Source organism: Dermacentor variabilis, chromosome 5 (assembly GCF_050947875.1).
Source record: "Dermacentor variabilis isolate Ectoservices chromosome 5, ASM5094787v1, whole genome shotgun sequence".
NCBI lineage: Eukaryota > Metazoa > Arthropoda > Arachnida > Ixodida > Ixodidae > Dermacentor > Dermacentor variabilis.
The window spans coordinates 4,525,395-4,541,458 of NC_134572.1; the positions used below are offsets into that span (position 1 = coordinate 4,525,395).

Genomic DNA, 16,064 nt, shown 5'->3' on the forward strand with positions numbered 1-16,064 from the left:
GTTTTGACTGAGTGGCTCGCGCGGTTGCGTTGAAATACAAGGGCACTGCCTCCGTACCGGGTGTCGTTTTACAAGGTAATATAGTATGATGAGGTTCAGCTGCAAAGGTGCTAATAAGTCTAGCAGCAGCTTAGCGAACAGCACGAGCTCTCTCGCAATCACCGCACGGGTCGTCGTCGAGCTGCCATCGAAAACACGAGGCGCGTCTGCTTCATTGCGTGGACCCCGGGTGTGAAAGGAAGCCATCCCGGCGACTCGGGGAGCAGACAAGATGAGGGGGTCGTAATGTGGCTTTAGGCGGCTAGCATGCGCTGTCTCACGACCCAGACAACGAAGGCGATGGTGTGAAAGGCTCAACGGTATAGTTCACAGGGCAGGTGGTGTCGATGATGCGGTACGGACCGTAGTAACGCGCAAGCAGTTTAGCGTCCGCGTTGAAGGAACGACCGACGGAGCGGCCAGGTAGTCGAGCGAGCGATGGGGCCATTGTGTTGCTCGGAGGGCAGATCAGTGGCGGTCAGTCGTGACGGGTCTGAGAGAGAAGCGGGCGACAACGTCGGAATTCTTTCGACGTGAGCGGTGTACGACATGAACTCCCGCACGCGAAGCAACGGCCGTACGTGTCCCCCGCCAGTGTGCGCGCGAACGGGGCTCGCTGAAGGCCTTGCGGAGACTGCCGCTTGCGCGTTCCTGCACAGCACGCTCCTTGCCCCTTCGACCGGACGAAGAGCGGAAGAGTCAGGCCGGCCACTCTGACATGCCTTAATTCTGTCTTTCTTCCTGTTTGATATGACGAACAAATTCCACGCACTTTGTAACAGTAAGAGGAAGCTCAGGTGCGCCTATTTGAATACATGTAAAAGGAGAATTCGTTTTTCTCTACAACCACTGCAACGAATTTGAGGGGGCTTCTTTTGATGGATGCCGTTTGCAGAACCGTGATATCTGTTCTTGATACAGAGCTATTCATTTGTAAACTTCGTGCTTCTATTTTTTTTCCAACTTTCGAATTTTTGAAAGTTCTCTTCACAAAATTCTTTCTTCTTCTTTATTGATACTGTTAACCGTCGCTTGAGGGTTGTTACAGGGAGGAAAATAGTAGAACACAAGAAAATTTGACATTTCATAGCATCAGGTTAAGTGCCCATGATACAAAATATCACTCAAGCATTCGAATTCGTGCACATCTGTCTGATCTACAACAACATCAGGTAAGGCATTCCACGTTTCAATTACATCCGGGGAAAAAAATAACAAAAAACATGAACACGTGTGTTATAAGGCTTGATGGCTTTGCTGTAGTTTATATTCTCGCTGCGATTCAGGCCCTAAACCGAAATTCGCTTCCCAACAGTCACTAGAACTTAACTTTCTCTCTCAAATGCAACAAATTTCATTGAAATCGGTCGAAGGGCTATCTCAGAAAAGCGTTTTTACATGTTACATGTATTTGAATAGGCCGCGTCGCATTTGGGCCCGAGCTAAAGCTTCCGCTTAAGGCTCTTTTTACGGATCCATAGGGCGAGGTCCTAAGACCCCTCCTCCCGTGTTCAGCTCCGAGACGTGTCGGCACAAAGCTCAAGCGCAGAGAGTACTCTATGCTTCTCTTGAGTTTCCCCTCATTGACGCAATCCTAGATCCGCCCCTGTGTCGGCTGCAGTAGTTGCCTGAGCGGCACGGCATTCCGCGCAGCCGTACCTCGCGCGCCCACACACACGCGCGCGCGCGTTCTCTTCGCTCGCTTTATCAGCTTTAACGCTTCTCTCTTGCCCGTCGACAGCCGTGCTGCCACTTAGCCATGGGTGAACCGTGCCGCATCGATAATAATAATATTTGGGGTTTTACGTGCCAAAACCACTTTCTGATTATCAGGCACGCCGTAGTGGAGGACTCCGGAAATTTTGACCACCTGGGGTTCTTTAACGTGCACCTAAATCTAAGCACACGGGTGTTTTCGCATTTCGCCCCCCATCGAAGTGCGGCCGCCGTGGCCGGGATTCGATCCCGCGACCTCGTGCTCAGCAGCCCAACACCATAGCCACTGAGCAACCACGGCGGGTAACCCGCATCGATAAGTCGCGGTGTTTCTTTACCATTCACGCCGTTCTTTAAGCGTGCAGACAAATGCATCAAGGTGAAGTGTCTTTTCCCTCGCAGAGCACGTGGTCTGTCCGGAGGACTACGTCAAGTGCGCGAGGTCGTACTGCATTCCGTCGCACTTCCTGTGCGACGGAAAGTGGGACTGCATTGGCGGCGAAGACGAAATCGAATGCAGTGAGTATATACACGCTGAGGGTTCCAGGAGAGGTGGCTGGCTTTTCGCTGAGATCACGTGTTCATGTATTGCTCGTGCTTCGCTGATGGCGAATTCGGGAAGTCACCATCGCCCCTGATGCGCCGTTTCACCCAAATCGTCGCCGCCGCCCCTGCGGCTTGCCGAATTCGCCACGAATCTTGGAATCTCGGCGTGCGAAAGAAATTTGCGCGAAACGGCGGGTTCTTGCGGGAGCGATGACGAATAGCCCCAGTCATAGCGATGCCCGTAGTTCCAGAGAACGGAAGCTGCGTGTAGAAGTACACTGACTTTAGATAAATTCGAAACAATTCAAAAAAAGTAATTATGGAGTTTTACGTGCCAAAACCACTTTCTGATTATGAGGCACGCCGTAGTGGGGGACTCCGGAAATTTCGACCACCTGGGGTTCTTTAACGTGCACCTAAATCTAAGTACACGGGTATTTTCGCATTTCGCCCCATCGAAATGCGGCCGCTATAGCCGGAATTCGATCCCGCGACCTCGTGCTCAGCAGCCCAGCACCATAGCCACTGAGCAACCACGGCGGGTAATTAAATCTAGAAGGCTGTTCTCTTTTTTTTTTTTACCACGGCTACCATTAAATCCTATAAATAATACAAAGTTGTTTCGGGATTCTGGGATGTGAAATTTCCTTTTGCAGCCCGTTGTCCAAACTTTCAACGGATTAACTGCTCTGTGGGTTTACACGGTCGAGTATTTTTCGGTTATATCTGACTGGCATAAATCTTTTCGCGCTCCCGGAATTGTCCTTATAGTGTTACATTGTGGTTCGTGTTGTGTAATATGCGCGCACTTTGCGGATATATGCTTGCTTCCGAGCTCTTTTCGTGGACCGCGCCCCTCTCGTGTCGCAGGCAAGTACACGTGCCCGGGCCGCTACAAGTGCCGCAACCAGAGCTCGTGCGTGGCCCTGCACCAGTTGTGCGACGGTACCCGCCAGTGCAAGCACGGGGACGACGAACACCTCTGCGGTACGCGAATTACGGGACGTTTTGACGTGCAAAAACCGCTATCTCATTATGAGGCACGACGTAGTGGGGTACTCCGGTAATTTGGACAACCTGGAGTTGTTTAACGTGCGCCTAAATTTAAGTACACGGGTGTTTTCGCACCCGTGTAGGGAGGTGTCGATATACAGCGCGACAATGGTTGTAGTACAGACTGGCCAGGTCGCATGAAAGCATATGCACGTGCAGCAACATGTTTAGCAGCAATAATTTCTCCTAGTCATTTTATCGCACCTTAGGGAACAACTTGTTCCTTGACTCTCAGTCTTTGGGGAATCTGAATTATCGGCCGGCCGCTACTGTTTCCAGGATAAATCCTAAGCACGTTGTCGTTTTCTGTTGTTGTTTTTTCTTTAACTATAGGTGGCACACTCGCTTTTCAACATTTCTGACAACAGTGTTGCCGGGCTGTGTGTAGCATATGGTGCTGCACCTCTGCACGTGCTTCTCGATGAACGCAACTCCTGAACGCGTCTCTGCGGCCCCTTGAGGTCCCGTTCAGCGAGATTCCATTCATTTGTGGGTGCTTCGCCGCGTGATCGCTCTTGCGGCGCGAATGGGGCACAGCGCGTGTCGTCAGACGTGCGCGTGCTCGCGTCTCACTGCGGCGCTGGAGTTCACGCCGTCGGCGCCGCCGTGCTGTCTCTATATCGATGCGCGGCCCACGCTTGCAGGATTCCAACTTTTCCAACGTGCGTAGCTGAAATGGCGTTCAATCTATTTTCACTGCCCCTCCCGCGTCTGCACTGCACTTCCGCAAAAACAGCACGGCCGCCCTTCCACACGATGAGGCAGCCGGAAAGGACGTAAAAAGTAAACAAGGTTTGAAACCGGCCCAGTTGGTGTTCCGTGTCACTGTGAATTAGAGCGCACACCGGGACGAGGACAGGAAGCGCCGGCTGCGGTCCCGGTGCTGGAGATTTTCTGACGAAGTCGGCTGGAAGACACGTCGCCGTCAGTGTGGACCCTTTCCTGCGGGGGACGTGCTCCGCCGACGCGAACGCCGGTTGCCGCAAGCGTTCCACTCGGAGCGGTGACGGCGATGTGTGTTCACCCGGCTTCGCCAGAAACACTCCGGCACCGCAGCCGGCGCTTCCTGTCCTCGTCCCGGTGTGCGCTGTAATTGGCAAAAAACTAGAGACGGCCCGAAGTGCCAGGTCGCCACGGAGTCGTGTAAACTTGGGTGGCGTCGACTCGGGTCTACTCCACCGGTAAAGCATTGGACTGCATTGCATTCCAAAAGAACAAATGCCTAGCAAGCGCTGAGAACTTTTCCCTGCGCCATTTGAAAAGAGAAATATATTGAAATTCCTCACCTCATGCTGATCTACCGGCGGTTTTAGTGCGAAATCAAAGACCGAGAAGTTGAACCCTTATTATTTTCTCTTTCTTTATAGTCAGCTATTCAAATGAACGAAAATGGAGCTTCTGATTAAGGCGTGTTTTACATATTTCAGCTGATCGCTGCTTCTTAGTGTGTTTCACATTGTGCCGGAATATTTCGAATATCTCAGACGCCGCGTGGTTGGTAAATGAATGTGATGCGGGAATGCCAAGAGCTCATTTGGGGTTATCGCGAGCTCCGAAAAAAAGAAAACGCAGTGTGCGATCACTCCTTCTTCAACAGCTTTCACGACACAATCGCTAGCACAGAGTTGGTTTATTCAGCGAAAGTTTCGTGCTCTGACGAGCGCAAAAAAAAATAAATAAAAAGTAACGTTATCCCTCGCAAGCGGCGACGTGCTCTCGAACGCGTGCTCTCGCATCCGCAGACCTCAGGTGCCCGGCCGCGTGCCAGTGCAGGGGTCACTTTGTCAAGTGCGTCGAGAAGAACTTGGTCGCGCTTCCCGACGAGCTGTCCCACCTCGTTCGAAAGCTGTGAGTGCTGCGCCAAGCGCACGCGCGCGCACGCTTATCGCGTTTCATTTTCTTTGCAGAAATTTCAGCTTCAACCGGCTGGATATACTCAAGTCTAATTTCTCGCCTTTTAAGAGACTGGGTGAACTGTAAGACATACGCGAATTCACTATGTAAATTGTTCGCTGTAAAGCAAGAAATCGGCTCATAATTCACTGAGTGTACCATGCATCTTACTTGCAGGATATTGCAGTACAATGGACTGACCGTGTTGCCGTCGAACAAGTTTATCGAACTGAAGAACCTGTACCTCCTGTAAGTGACAGAGGTTAGAAGAACGTGTTGTTGGGCGAGTTGGTGCATATTAGCAAACAGTTTTATAACTACGCGGACAAACGACCACAGAGAGAGAGCACACAAAGACAGCCGCCTGTCCTTGTGCCCATCTGTGGTCGTTTGTTCGAGCAGCTATAAAGCTAAGTGACAGAGAGTTTCTGTGTCGCCGCTGACTCCCATTTATTTTTTTCCTTTCAGGGACTTAAGGAACAACCGCATTGTTCAGATAGAGACTGCCGCTTTTGCTGGCCTGAAGAACGTAAGATTCCTGTGAGTTCCGAACTTTCACCTCAGCCATAACTGCAAAATTTTGCCAACCCCATCGCTCCTCATTATTTCTCTTTCTTTTTATAATTTACTATTATATGCATATAAGATACTTGTTTATATTCGTAGAACGCCTAATCTACACCTCTCCTTTTTTTCTTCTTTTTTTTTTAACTGTCATTGCACCGTCTGTATTTGTATGCAGACACTTGGAAAACAACCCAATTCTGTCTGAAATTAAGGCTGGCGCGTTTGTCGGCCTCAACAAACTGACGTTCCTGTAAGTACTGCATGTTTTCCAAACGGTTCAATCGTTAGGATAAATTTGAAAAGGTTGGAATTCTGTCGCTCATGCGGTGATTCTTGTGTTTTCCTTCACCGTCCGTCTGCAACTTTATGTATTCGTAGCACGCGACATATAAAACAGGACAGTTTGGCACGTTTACAACAGCATGTTGTCGTGTGCGTTGTTCTAGTTTTTGCCAGTGATCCCTTTGACGGGTAATTTATCACTGCCATCCTATTATCGCTATCTTCCAAGGCGCGCTAATCAAGATGCGCACATAATCAGACTGCATGCGTGGTGTTGTACGATCTCGAATCTCCGCAAGTAACGGCAGCTTCTCTGGAACGTAACATGTGTGTAGGTCTATATTTAATAGAAACGTCAAAGCAGCTGGCTCACATCTTGTGCCGTTGTTGCCTGTGGAAGTGCTGTCGATTCACTGCGCAGCTACATAAGCATGAACTGGAGCCATCTTCCGCATGTTATCTCAAAGCTAGACTTTTCTAGACACGCCATAGAGGGAAACTCGCACAGATTTATTTATTTAAGTACCCGTGGAGTTCAGAAATACTATATTTAGACAACTGTTTAACCGATTTCAGTGAAGTGTGTGTTGCATTTAGGAGAGAGAAGAAAAAAAAAGGGGGGGAGCTAAGTTCTACCGACCATATATAGGAAGCAAGAATGTTATCTTGAGCCTCGCATTTTAACAAAACTTGCCGAAAATCGGCAAGTTGAGAAAGTTGAAGCGCACAGTTTACATATTCATAACGCTGCGCCAAAAACATATATCGCAGTTCTGTAAATGACATCTGTTAGTGCGTATGAAGCGGACAAATTTGACAAATACGAGTTTGCAGTATAGGTGAAGTTGTGACAATTGTTACGAAGGTCTTACAAAAGTCCTGCTTACAAATTAGTGGTATATTTAACAGCGGTGTGTAACACATCTATCTCGTCCACTTTAAATGTCCCAATCAGGGCATTTTATGAAATTGTAATATAATTATTTATTACCGAGTTTCGGAGTTTAAACTTGTTGCTTCTGTTTCCTTAAACATTAGGAATTTTGACGTTTCTTGATAAAAAAGATTGATGGCCCCAATGATCTGTAGATTTGACGTTTCCTTTGAAATGCAAGGACCGTCATCAAATTTCGTGCACTGGATGCCGAGCAAAACCATTTCTCCGCTCCCATTTAAATAGTGCAATATTCCGTGATAGTATATCACAAACGTAATATACGTCTTCCGTCTACAGAAGTTGTTAGCCGCGTTGAATTACGTAAATTGGATTTGTAATACACTTAGGAGAAGTATGGGAGAGGCCTTTGCCCTGCAGTGGGCGTAACTAGGCTGATGATGATGATGATGATGATGATGTGAATTAAGGCCGAGCAACATTTATTCATTCTGTCTTTTTCAGGTTCTCAATGTGTCCTAGTAATTGCCAGTGCCTTTCCTTCTGTTACGTATATCACTAATTGTCTTTTGACATCGGACGCCTAAAGAAAATGGAAATGCAGAATCGAAGACGAAAACGGCCTTTGAACGAAGCTTTCGCCTCTACCGTAAAATGCTGAGTAAAGGAATCTGTGCCTGATCGAAATTCCTTACCGCACCAAACAGGTGGTTCTGCCGAAGGTTTTTCATATAAATTAATGTCGAAGGCCACATCTGTGAGGGACTGCCTTGTCGCGTACCTAACTCGTGGTATTGCAAGGTTGCTTGTGGAGCACTTCCTGCGAGCAGCACCACAACTTGTATTTCATCAACACTTTCGAACAGAAATCTAAGCGGCATGGCTCTTTCGGGGCTCAAGAGAAACACCTTCGTGGGCTTGGACCAAGTGACGACACTGTAAGCATGTGCCTCACTCATTTTGTTTATCTCGCAACATTTTTATTCCATTGTAGAGTTGAACGCGCCGCGGTGGCCGAAGTGTTCTGCTTCTCAGCAAAAGCGCATCTTCTCACCTCACGCGTCTTCAGCTAGCCCCGTGTACGTCAGCTTGGAACCAATTGACTTGCAGGAATCTGCGGAATAACAAGCTGCAGTACGTGGAAGACGGGGCGTTTCAGGGACTGAAGAGCGTCACCAGCTTGTAAGTGCAGCCGGCGCGGCGGAGCGAACCTGTCACCAGCGCCGCCGGTGTTGCGTTCCTTGCAGAGACATACAGGGCAACGACATCCAGCACTTCTCTCACGAAATGTTCCACGGCCTGCACTCTCTGGAGTCTCTGTAAGTAGAGCTTTTTTCTGTGTGCGCCCGCGCGCGCGTGGAGAGGGGGGCTGAAACTAAAAGTGTACGGGACGGATTCTGAGCTGTTCCCAAGTGCGAAGAAGTGGCAAGAGCGCTACAGTTGCGACAAGCCGAAAGCCACAGCGGGCTAGCTCGCACCGCTTGTCGGCAAGCGTTGCGAATCCGTGCCTCCCCGTCCCACCGCGCAGCTTCAGCGACTCGTTCAAGTTCTGCTGCCTGGCGTCGCCGCAAGTGTCCTTCGACTACTGCCTGCCGCCGGCCGACGAGATCTCGTCGTGCGAGGACCTCATGAGCAGTCCCGTGCAGCGCTCCTTCCTCTGGGTGCTGGGAGTGGTGGCGCTGCTGGGCAACCTGTTCGTCATCGCGTGGCGCCTCAAGACCAAGAACTCGAACCCGGTGAGCTCGACGCTCATCCTGTCGCTCGGCTGCGCCGACCTGCTCATGGGCGTCTACCTGATCGTCATCGCGAGCGTGGACATCTACTACCGCGGCCGCTACATCCAGAACTCGGACGTGTGGCGCGCCAGCGCCCTGTGCAAGCTGTGCGGCTTCCTGTCGACGCTGTCCAGCGAGAGCTCCATCTTCACGCTGGTGCTCATCACGGCCGACCGGCTCATCTGCATCTCCTTCCCCTTCTCCGTGGTGCGCTTCGGCCTGAGGAGGACCTACCAGCTCATCGCGGCCGCCTGGGCCACCGCCGCCGCCATCGCCGCGCTGCCGCTCGTCGTGCAGCCGTACTTCCAGGTGCGCGGTCCTTCCCGCGCGTTGAGAATGCACTGCGACGTTAAAGGGGGGCGCACTAGATGGAAACGCTTAATGCCATTCGACTGATAAAGTAGGCTCTCAAAACTCCATTTTCGTTAATTTCGCAACAATATGTTTATCGTTACGACAGAAAGTGAAGGCCGAAGTTGGGCCCAGAATAAAAGTTATCGACACTTTCATATATTTGGGGCTCTTTTGTAGAGTGACAGTGTAATCGCCGATCGTCGTCGATAACAAGCTAACTACGCCCTATAGCAGGTTGTCGTCAAGATCCATGACGTCACGGCGAGTTGGTGCGGTAACTTGAAGGCATCGTCGCCACCAGCCTTTCGTTGTTGTTTTTTTTTTTTTGCGTCATTTCTGCCTTGCCAAGCAGACAGGGTAACGGTAAGAGCGACTATTGGTAACAGTGACACTAACGGTAAGGGTCATTTTTTTTTTCGGTATTGTAGAAAGGTAATTTATTAATACAGCTTAACTTATTTCTTTCTATTTAGTGTACCTTTGAGATGCCGTGGCTTCATTGAGACTATTTCACTATTTACTTATCATTGCGATATTAACTATATGGACACTCCAGCGCATTTCCGACGTCGCCGTGATGCTCCCTATAAATTTCAAGTGCGATAAAACCTTGGCCGCGCCGTGTATGCACTGGGTGCGACTGAAATCATGCGACGGTGGGCCGAGGCTGGTGGCTCGATCGCGCGCGCGCAAGGGAGGCAGGCGGGGAGGAAGCGCGCCGGTGTTTCTAATCCGGCGGTGACGCGTGTGGCGCGTCTGAGCGCGGCCGGGTGGGCCCTGTCTCGACCTGCGATGGGTACAGAGTATAGGAGCGCCGAGGGCTGGTAGCTTCGTGTGCGCTCTGTTCTCGCCGCTTAGTTCGTGTTGAAGGCAGCACGAAGGTCAATTCTGTCGCTGCCGCTCTTCTCCACACCGGCATTTTAACAGTGAGTGTACCTTGAGAGACAGAAAGAGAGCGGTTCGGATCAGAGAGCAAACGGATATAGCTGATAGGACATTAAGAGAAAAGAAAGGGAGCTGGGTAGAGCTCATGTAATGCGCAGGTTTGTTAACAGTTGGACCATTATGGTTACAGAATGGGTGCCAAGAGAAGGGAAGCGCAGTCGAGGACGGCAGAAGACTAGCGATGAAATTAGAAAATTCGCGGGCACTAGTTGGAATCGATTGGTGCAGGACAGGGGTAATTGGAGATGGCAGGGAGAGGCCTTCGTCCTGCAGTGGACATCAAAGATTATGATGATGATGATGATGATGATGATGATGATGATGATGATGATGTACGCGGTCATCAAGCGAGATCTGTTCATGTTTTCCTGTGGGCGCGGGACGTACATCATGCTGGTTAATTTAGTTAGTAAGCGAATGTTTACAAGTGAAAACTGCTATCCTTACTTTATATAGCCTCTCTGATAATTTGCTACCACGATCGATGATTCAACTTTCGTGCGCAACTGCGACTTTTTTATTCATTTATTTAATTTGTTCTATTCAAAACGACGCGGCGACACACGAGCGTTGGAATCGAGCCCTTCCTGGCTGCTGACAATTTCCGGTGCATCGAAGTACGCAGCGCTGTAATTTAGGCTGCGCAAGTAATTCACGCCATAAATTTGCGTTCGATGTTGTAAACAACCTTTAAGAAAGGAAGGAACAGTATAAAGTGAGGTGTAGCAGTGAGTGACCATAAGACAATATCGATTTCCCCTGTCACTCCTGAATGATATGCACTTCGCGTTTCTTTCCGCGGCAAGCTGCGAAAAAAAAAAATGCGCGCCAATCGCGCAATCGCGCTGCGGACTCCGGTCGTCGACGTGACCTGGAACAGATCCCGACCGACACCCGAAAGACAATGCTGAGCGACAGGCATAGAAATATGTGGGCTGCTGGGCATCCAGAACAACTCGGGCAAAGAAATCGAAGCAGTTGTACCGCGACGAACAGCAAAGCCACAGAAAAGGCAGACATGAGTGGCAATCATATTAATGTTTAACGGTGAAAATTGCTGCTGGGAACTAAGAGAACAAGGAACGTATAAATTTTACAGCCGACTTTGACGCCGCAAACATTAGAACCGACTTGCGGGCGGCACACGAGAAGCAGGTGGGCATTTCGAGGAAGGTACGCGGTGGGTGTACGGGCGCCACTGAAACTCGGAATAGCGAACTGGAAGTCACGCCCTCGATTAAACGAATTTGGAAACGTGTCCATTATTACTCTGTATGTAGCCAGTGTTTTGTGCCAGGTAAGTAGCAGACGAATAATTTTCTGGTGGCAGGAGAAGACTCGTTAAACAACACTGTTGGTCTCACGACTGCATCTCCTTCAACAGCTCGACGCTCTCGATGCTCCGCAAAAGGCGACACGAGAGGTCGACGGCGACACGTCGCCTCCTGCCGTGCGCTGCCTCGCTCGCAGGCTGCACTGACCCGACGCGTTCCCTCCGCGCACAGGGAGAGTTCTACGCGCGCTCGGGCGTGTGCCTGGCGCTGCACATCACCAGCCAGAAGCCGTCCGGCTGGGAGTACTCGGTGGCCGTCTTCTTCTGCGCCAACTTCTTCGCCTTCGCCAGCATCGTGGCCGCGTACGCGTACATGTACCTCAGCATCCGGCGCTCCAAGACGGCCGTCAAGCGGCACACCGCGCGGCCCCCGCAGGCCGCCGACAGCCTGGTCGGCCGGCAGATGGCGCTCATCGTGTTCACCAACTCGCTCTGCTGGTTCCCCATGATCGTCATGGGGCTCATGGCCATGTCGGGCGTCCGCATACCGGGTGAGCAGCCGCCTTGCCCTCGGCTCGTCTTGCCCCCGGGGCGGCAGCGAAGCTTGACTCTTACTTAGTTGTGTACATAAATGGAAGTGTTGTGATAGTTGGAGCACGTCGTTGAAAATGCCATGGCCGGTCTATGGGCATGAGCTTAGTGGCAACATTTCGGGCTAAAAAATTTCGATAGGCCGATATGATTACCCACCTCTCTTCGTATTGCTTATTTTCACAGCCAACAGCGCATACTGTGCAAAAACGTAACCGTTCGCGTCACCGCTTACGTCACCTACTACGTCACACAGCAGCCAGCGCGCTGCGGCTTCGGCCCGCTGTCGCAGCGCGCTGGCTGCTGGGTGACGTAAGCAGAGCGTCGCCTCGAGGGGCGCGGCTTTGCGCTCGCTGCAGCCTCCCAGTTTTCATTTCGTGCACTCTGATAGCCCGGGTTCATCGTGTCACAGTTACGCGGGTAATAGCATTTTGCCAGACCCAGAAGTTGGCATGACTTCTACACAGAGCTCGCTTCAATTTCCCAGTTACGATGAGCCCGCTGAAACGAAAAGTTTAAAGGTTAGTTAGTGGTTATTCGTTCATTAGCGTCTAATTACCCCGTATCATCCGTCAACCCGTAGTCGCCGCCACTGATGGCATGTTCCCGAAGGGACCGCTCTTTTATTTCGAAATGGCTATTTTTAAATATCGCTTGAAGTATTCGTAGTAACGCCCGGTATAGCTGCAAGGCCTATCACCATTAAAAAAAAAAAAATTCTCTACCATCTTTGTTACTGCAGCGGGAATCTGATGTTTTTTTGTTTCTGCCAATTTGTTCACTGTGACGTATTCACTGAGCCACGGCGATCGTCTTCGTGGTGTCGTCTTTTATCTTCATCCATTGCGCTGAGTTCGTCCATGATAGAATGTGTAAGCGCGACTTAACGAGGATGTAGAAAGGCACAGACACACTGAGACAGCGCTACTTTCAGCTATATATTTTTATTTTCGCACGAACCTGACAACTATACACAGAACACAGAACACCTATACACAGAACTTCGTAAATGAATTACACGATGTTGTTAACATCGTTTCATCCCGTTACCCAAACTGCCCATCACTTTTGCTTGGTGATTTTAATATGCTAAACATAACCTAGTCTAACACTGTCCCCACGATACACCCACCTTCCACACTAGCTAAAGAAGTTTTAGAAATGTGCTCAGTTTTTTCTCTCGGACAGCTTGTAACTGAACCGACTAGAACCACAGACTCTGTTGCTAATACCCTAGGCCTCGTTCTCGCTTCACAGCCCGACCTAGTTTCAAACATCACTCACGTTCCAGGAATGAGCGACCACTCTTTACTCTTTTTTCGCTTAAATCTAGCACAACCTAAACATGTTAAAAGAACTGTAGCCATCCGTAATTACAATAAAGCAGACTTTGACGTGATTAATAGAGAATTATGTTCATTCCTTGATGTTTTCCCCCAGGACTTTTACAGCCGTACAGTAGAAACTAACTGGGCGATCTTCGTAGAAAAAGTTACTTACCTAACCAACAGATACATTCCCATTCGCATCATAACTTGCAAGCCAGACGCTCTCTGGTATAATGTTCATATAAGACGCTTATCAAATAAAGAGTCGATTGTACAGGTCGGCAAGGTTTTCCTCAAGTGAAGCTCGTTGGAGTGCCTACCGATTGGCTTCAAGCGAATATGTATCAGCGCTAATAAACGCCAGAAACATTTTTTTATGTCACACGCTGCCGTCCATGTTAACAACTGATACCAAGAAATTCTGGCGCGTTATTAACCAAAAAGATGATGGCACCATAACTCTTGTAGATAACTCTGGGAATGCCATACCCTGTGATCATATCGCATCCGTCCTCAATGAAACACTTATCCAAAACTTTTCTGTAACCTGCAATGTTTCCCCACCCACTGCACCTTGTAATGATTACCAGGCTATATTTCCAATTACAATTAAACCATGTGGCGTCGAAACCGTGATTAAATCGTTGCGCCTCTCCTCTGCTCCTGGTCATGACCTAATTTCCGTGAAATTTTGGCACAGCACTGTTGTATATTCATCTATTTTACTAGCAAAACTTCTTCAACAATCGCTTCGCACAGGATACCTGCCCCTTGATTGGAAAGTCGGTAAGGTGGTTCCACTTTATAAATCAGGTGACAAGCATTCTCCTCTCAATTATCGGCCTATTTCACTAACCAGTATCCCATGCAAAATATTAGAACATATCCTATATTCACAGCTTGCTAACTTTCTTGAGTCAAACTCATTTTTTTCAAGTTCACAGCATGGCTTTCGAAAAACATATTCTTGTGAAACGCAGCTGCCTTCCTTCATACATAAGGTACACCTAATTCTTGATAATCATTCAATGGCAGATTGCATTTTCCTAAACTATTCCAAAGCTTTCGATAAAGTGTGTCACAAACTGCTACTTCACAAACTACAGCTCATGAACATAGACCCCAAACTTCTTGCTTGGATTGAGTGTTTCTTTCAAAACCGTTCACAATATGTGTCAGCTAATAATCTTAACTCTCACTCAAACCATGTCCATTCCGGCGTCCCACAAGGCTCCGTCCTCGGGCCTCTTCTTTTTCTAATCTACATCAACGATTTGCCTTCTTCTGTTTCCTCTCATATCCATTTATTTGCGGATGACTGCGTAATCTTCAGAGAAATAACAAGTAGTGACTATGTAACCGCTCTTCAGTCTGACCTAAACGCTATTTCATTGTGGTGTAAAACATGACTAATGGAACTTAACATCGCAAAATGTAAATCTCTTCGCGTATCCAGAACTTGCAACAGCATCCCCACTTATTCCTTAGATCATGTCCTCTTAGAATCGGTAGGCTCATACAAGTAAGTACCTTGGTGTACGCACCACTTCCACTCTCACTTGGTCTGTACACATCACATACATAATTAAAAATGCTAATCGTATGCTTGATTACATCCGCTGCAACATTACTAAAGCGCCCTCATCCCTCAAACAGCTGTTGTACAAAACGTTAATACGTCCGAAACTAGAGTACGCCGCATCCACCTGGGACCCTCATCATGAAAACCTAATGCATTCACTACAAATGGTCCAAAATAACTCGATTCGCTTCATTCTTTCCAACTATAACAGGACCGCTAGCATATCTTCAATGAAATCAAGCCTATAATCAACCATCCCTAGCCTCACGTCGCAAAGCGTTTCGTATCTGTCTGTTCCATAAGATGTTTCATCATCCACACTTGCGTAGCGAATAAACCCTCCCCCACGTCACCTATCATCGCGATTAGATCATGGCTACAAGGTCGGTGTCCCATTTTGCAGAACCAACGCTTTCTTTCAGTCATTTATACCTCGTACAGCAGCAGAGTGGAATCACCTTCCCGCACTGACAGCCACCATCAAAGATGACCAGCTTTTCAAGAACGTCTTAGCTAATATTGTATGAGTAGACACACCTGTTAACTTTTTATTGCAATACTCCTATTACTTGAATCACATTTCCTATTTTTTCTTGTTTTGTATGCCTGTAACCACTCCCCTCTCCAATGCCAGTGGCCCTTAGGGTACATGAAATAATAATAATAATAATAATAATAATAATAATAATAATAATAATAATAATAATAATAATAATAATAATAATAATAATAATAATAATAATAATAATAATAACTATATACCGAACGAGAGAGAACAGCAGAGACAAGAAAGAACGCTCGGTGGTGCAAGTCGGTGAACCGCAATAGGTAACACTGCAACAGGTACAGCGGTAAACCGAGCAATCGTATCTCTTTCTCAGATAGCGACACCGAAAGCTTGCTTACGTACCTTTCTTCTCGTTGTGCAATTTCCTAGGCCTCCACAGGGGCAGAAAAAATCACGTCCACCCCCGACTTAATTCTTCGCTATTCTTCTGAGATAATGGAAAATACAATGAATCCGTGGTGCCACAGCAGCTTTATTTGCTCTAGCAGTGATACTGCTTCCCTTCGATGCGTTTTTATACTTCCTACTCAAGCTTCCGCGACCGAGATGAGCAGATGCAAGGGGTAACCAGAATCTGCCAGCCTCTACAGAAGCTATGCAAACAGGTTAATTCAGAGACAGACATGACGAACGCATGTTCTACACAACATCGCAAAC

The 16,064-nt window shown here is 48.5% G+C and overlaps 1 protein-coding gene across 13 annotated transcripts in view; it reads left to right on the plus strand.

Annotated features, from left to right (window-relative positions):
- LOC142582184 (uncharacterized) overlaps positions 1 to 16,064 on the plus strand; it is a 236,207-nt gene that overhangs the window by 195,480 nt on the left and 24,663 nt on the right. For 10 of the 13 annotated variants that reach the window (XR_012828386.1, XM_075691581.1, XM_075691587.1 and 7 more), the window contains 12 exons: positions 2,158 to 2,274; positions 3,172 to 3,288; positions 5,097 to 5,202; positions 5,262 to 5,330; positions 5,425 to 5,496; positions 5,716 to 5,787; positions 5,990 to 6,064; positions 7,858 to 7,929; positions 8,102 to 8,173; positions 8,239 to 8,310; positions 8,520 to 9,075; positions 11,571 to 11,889. Coding sequence is in view for 12 of the 13 variants with exons in the window: in XM_075691581.1 (XP_075547696.1) it covers positions 2,158 to 2,274; positions 3,172 to 3,288; positions 5,097 to 5,202; positions 5,262 to 5,330; positions 5,425 to 5,496; positions 5,716 to 5,787; positions 5,990 to 6,064; positions 7,858 to 7,929; positions 8,102 to 8,173; positions 8,239 to 8,310; positions 8,520 to 9,075; positions 11,571 to 11,889 (1,719 nt within the window). In the remaining variant the exon portion in view is untranslated. The other 3 variants (XM_075691584.1, XM_075691592.1, XM_075691593.1) reach the window with 3 other exon arrangements.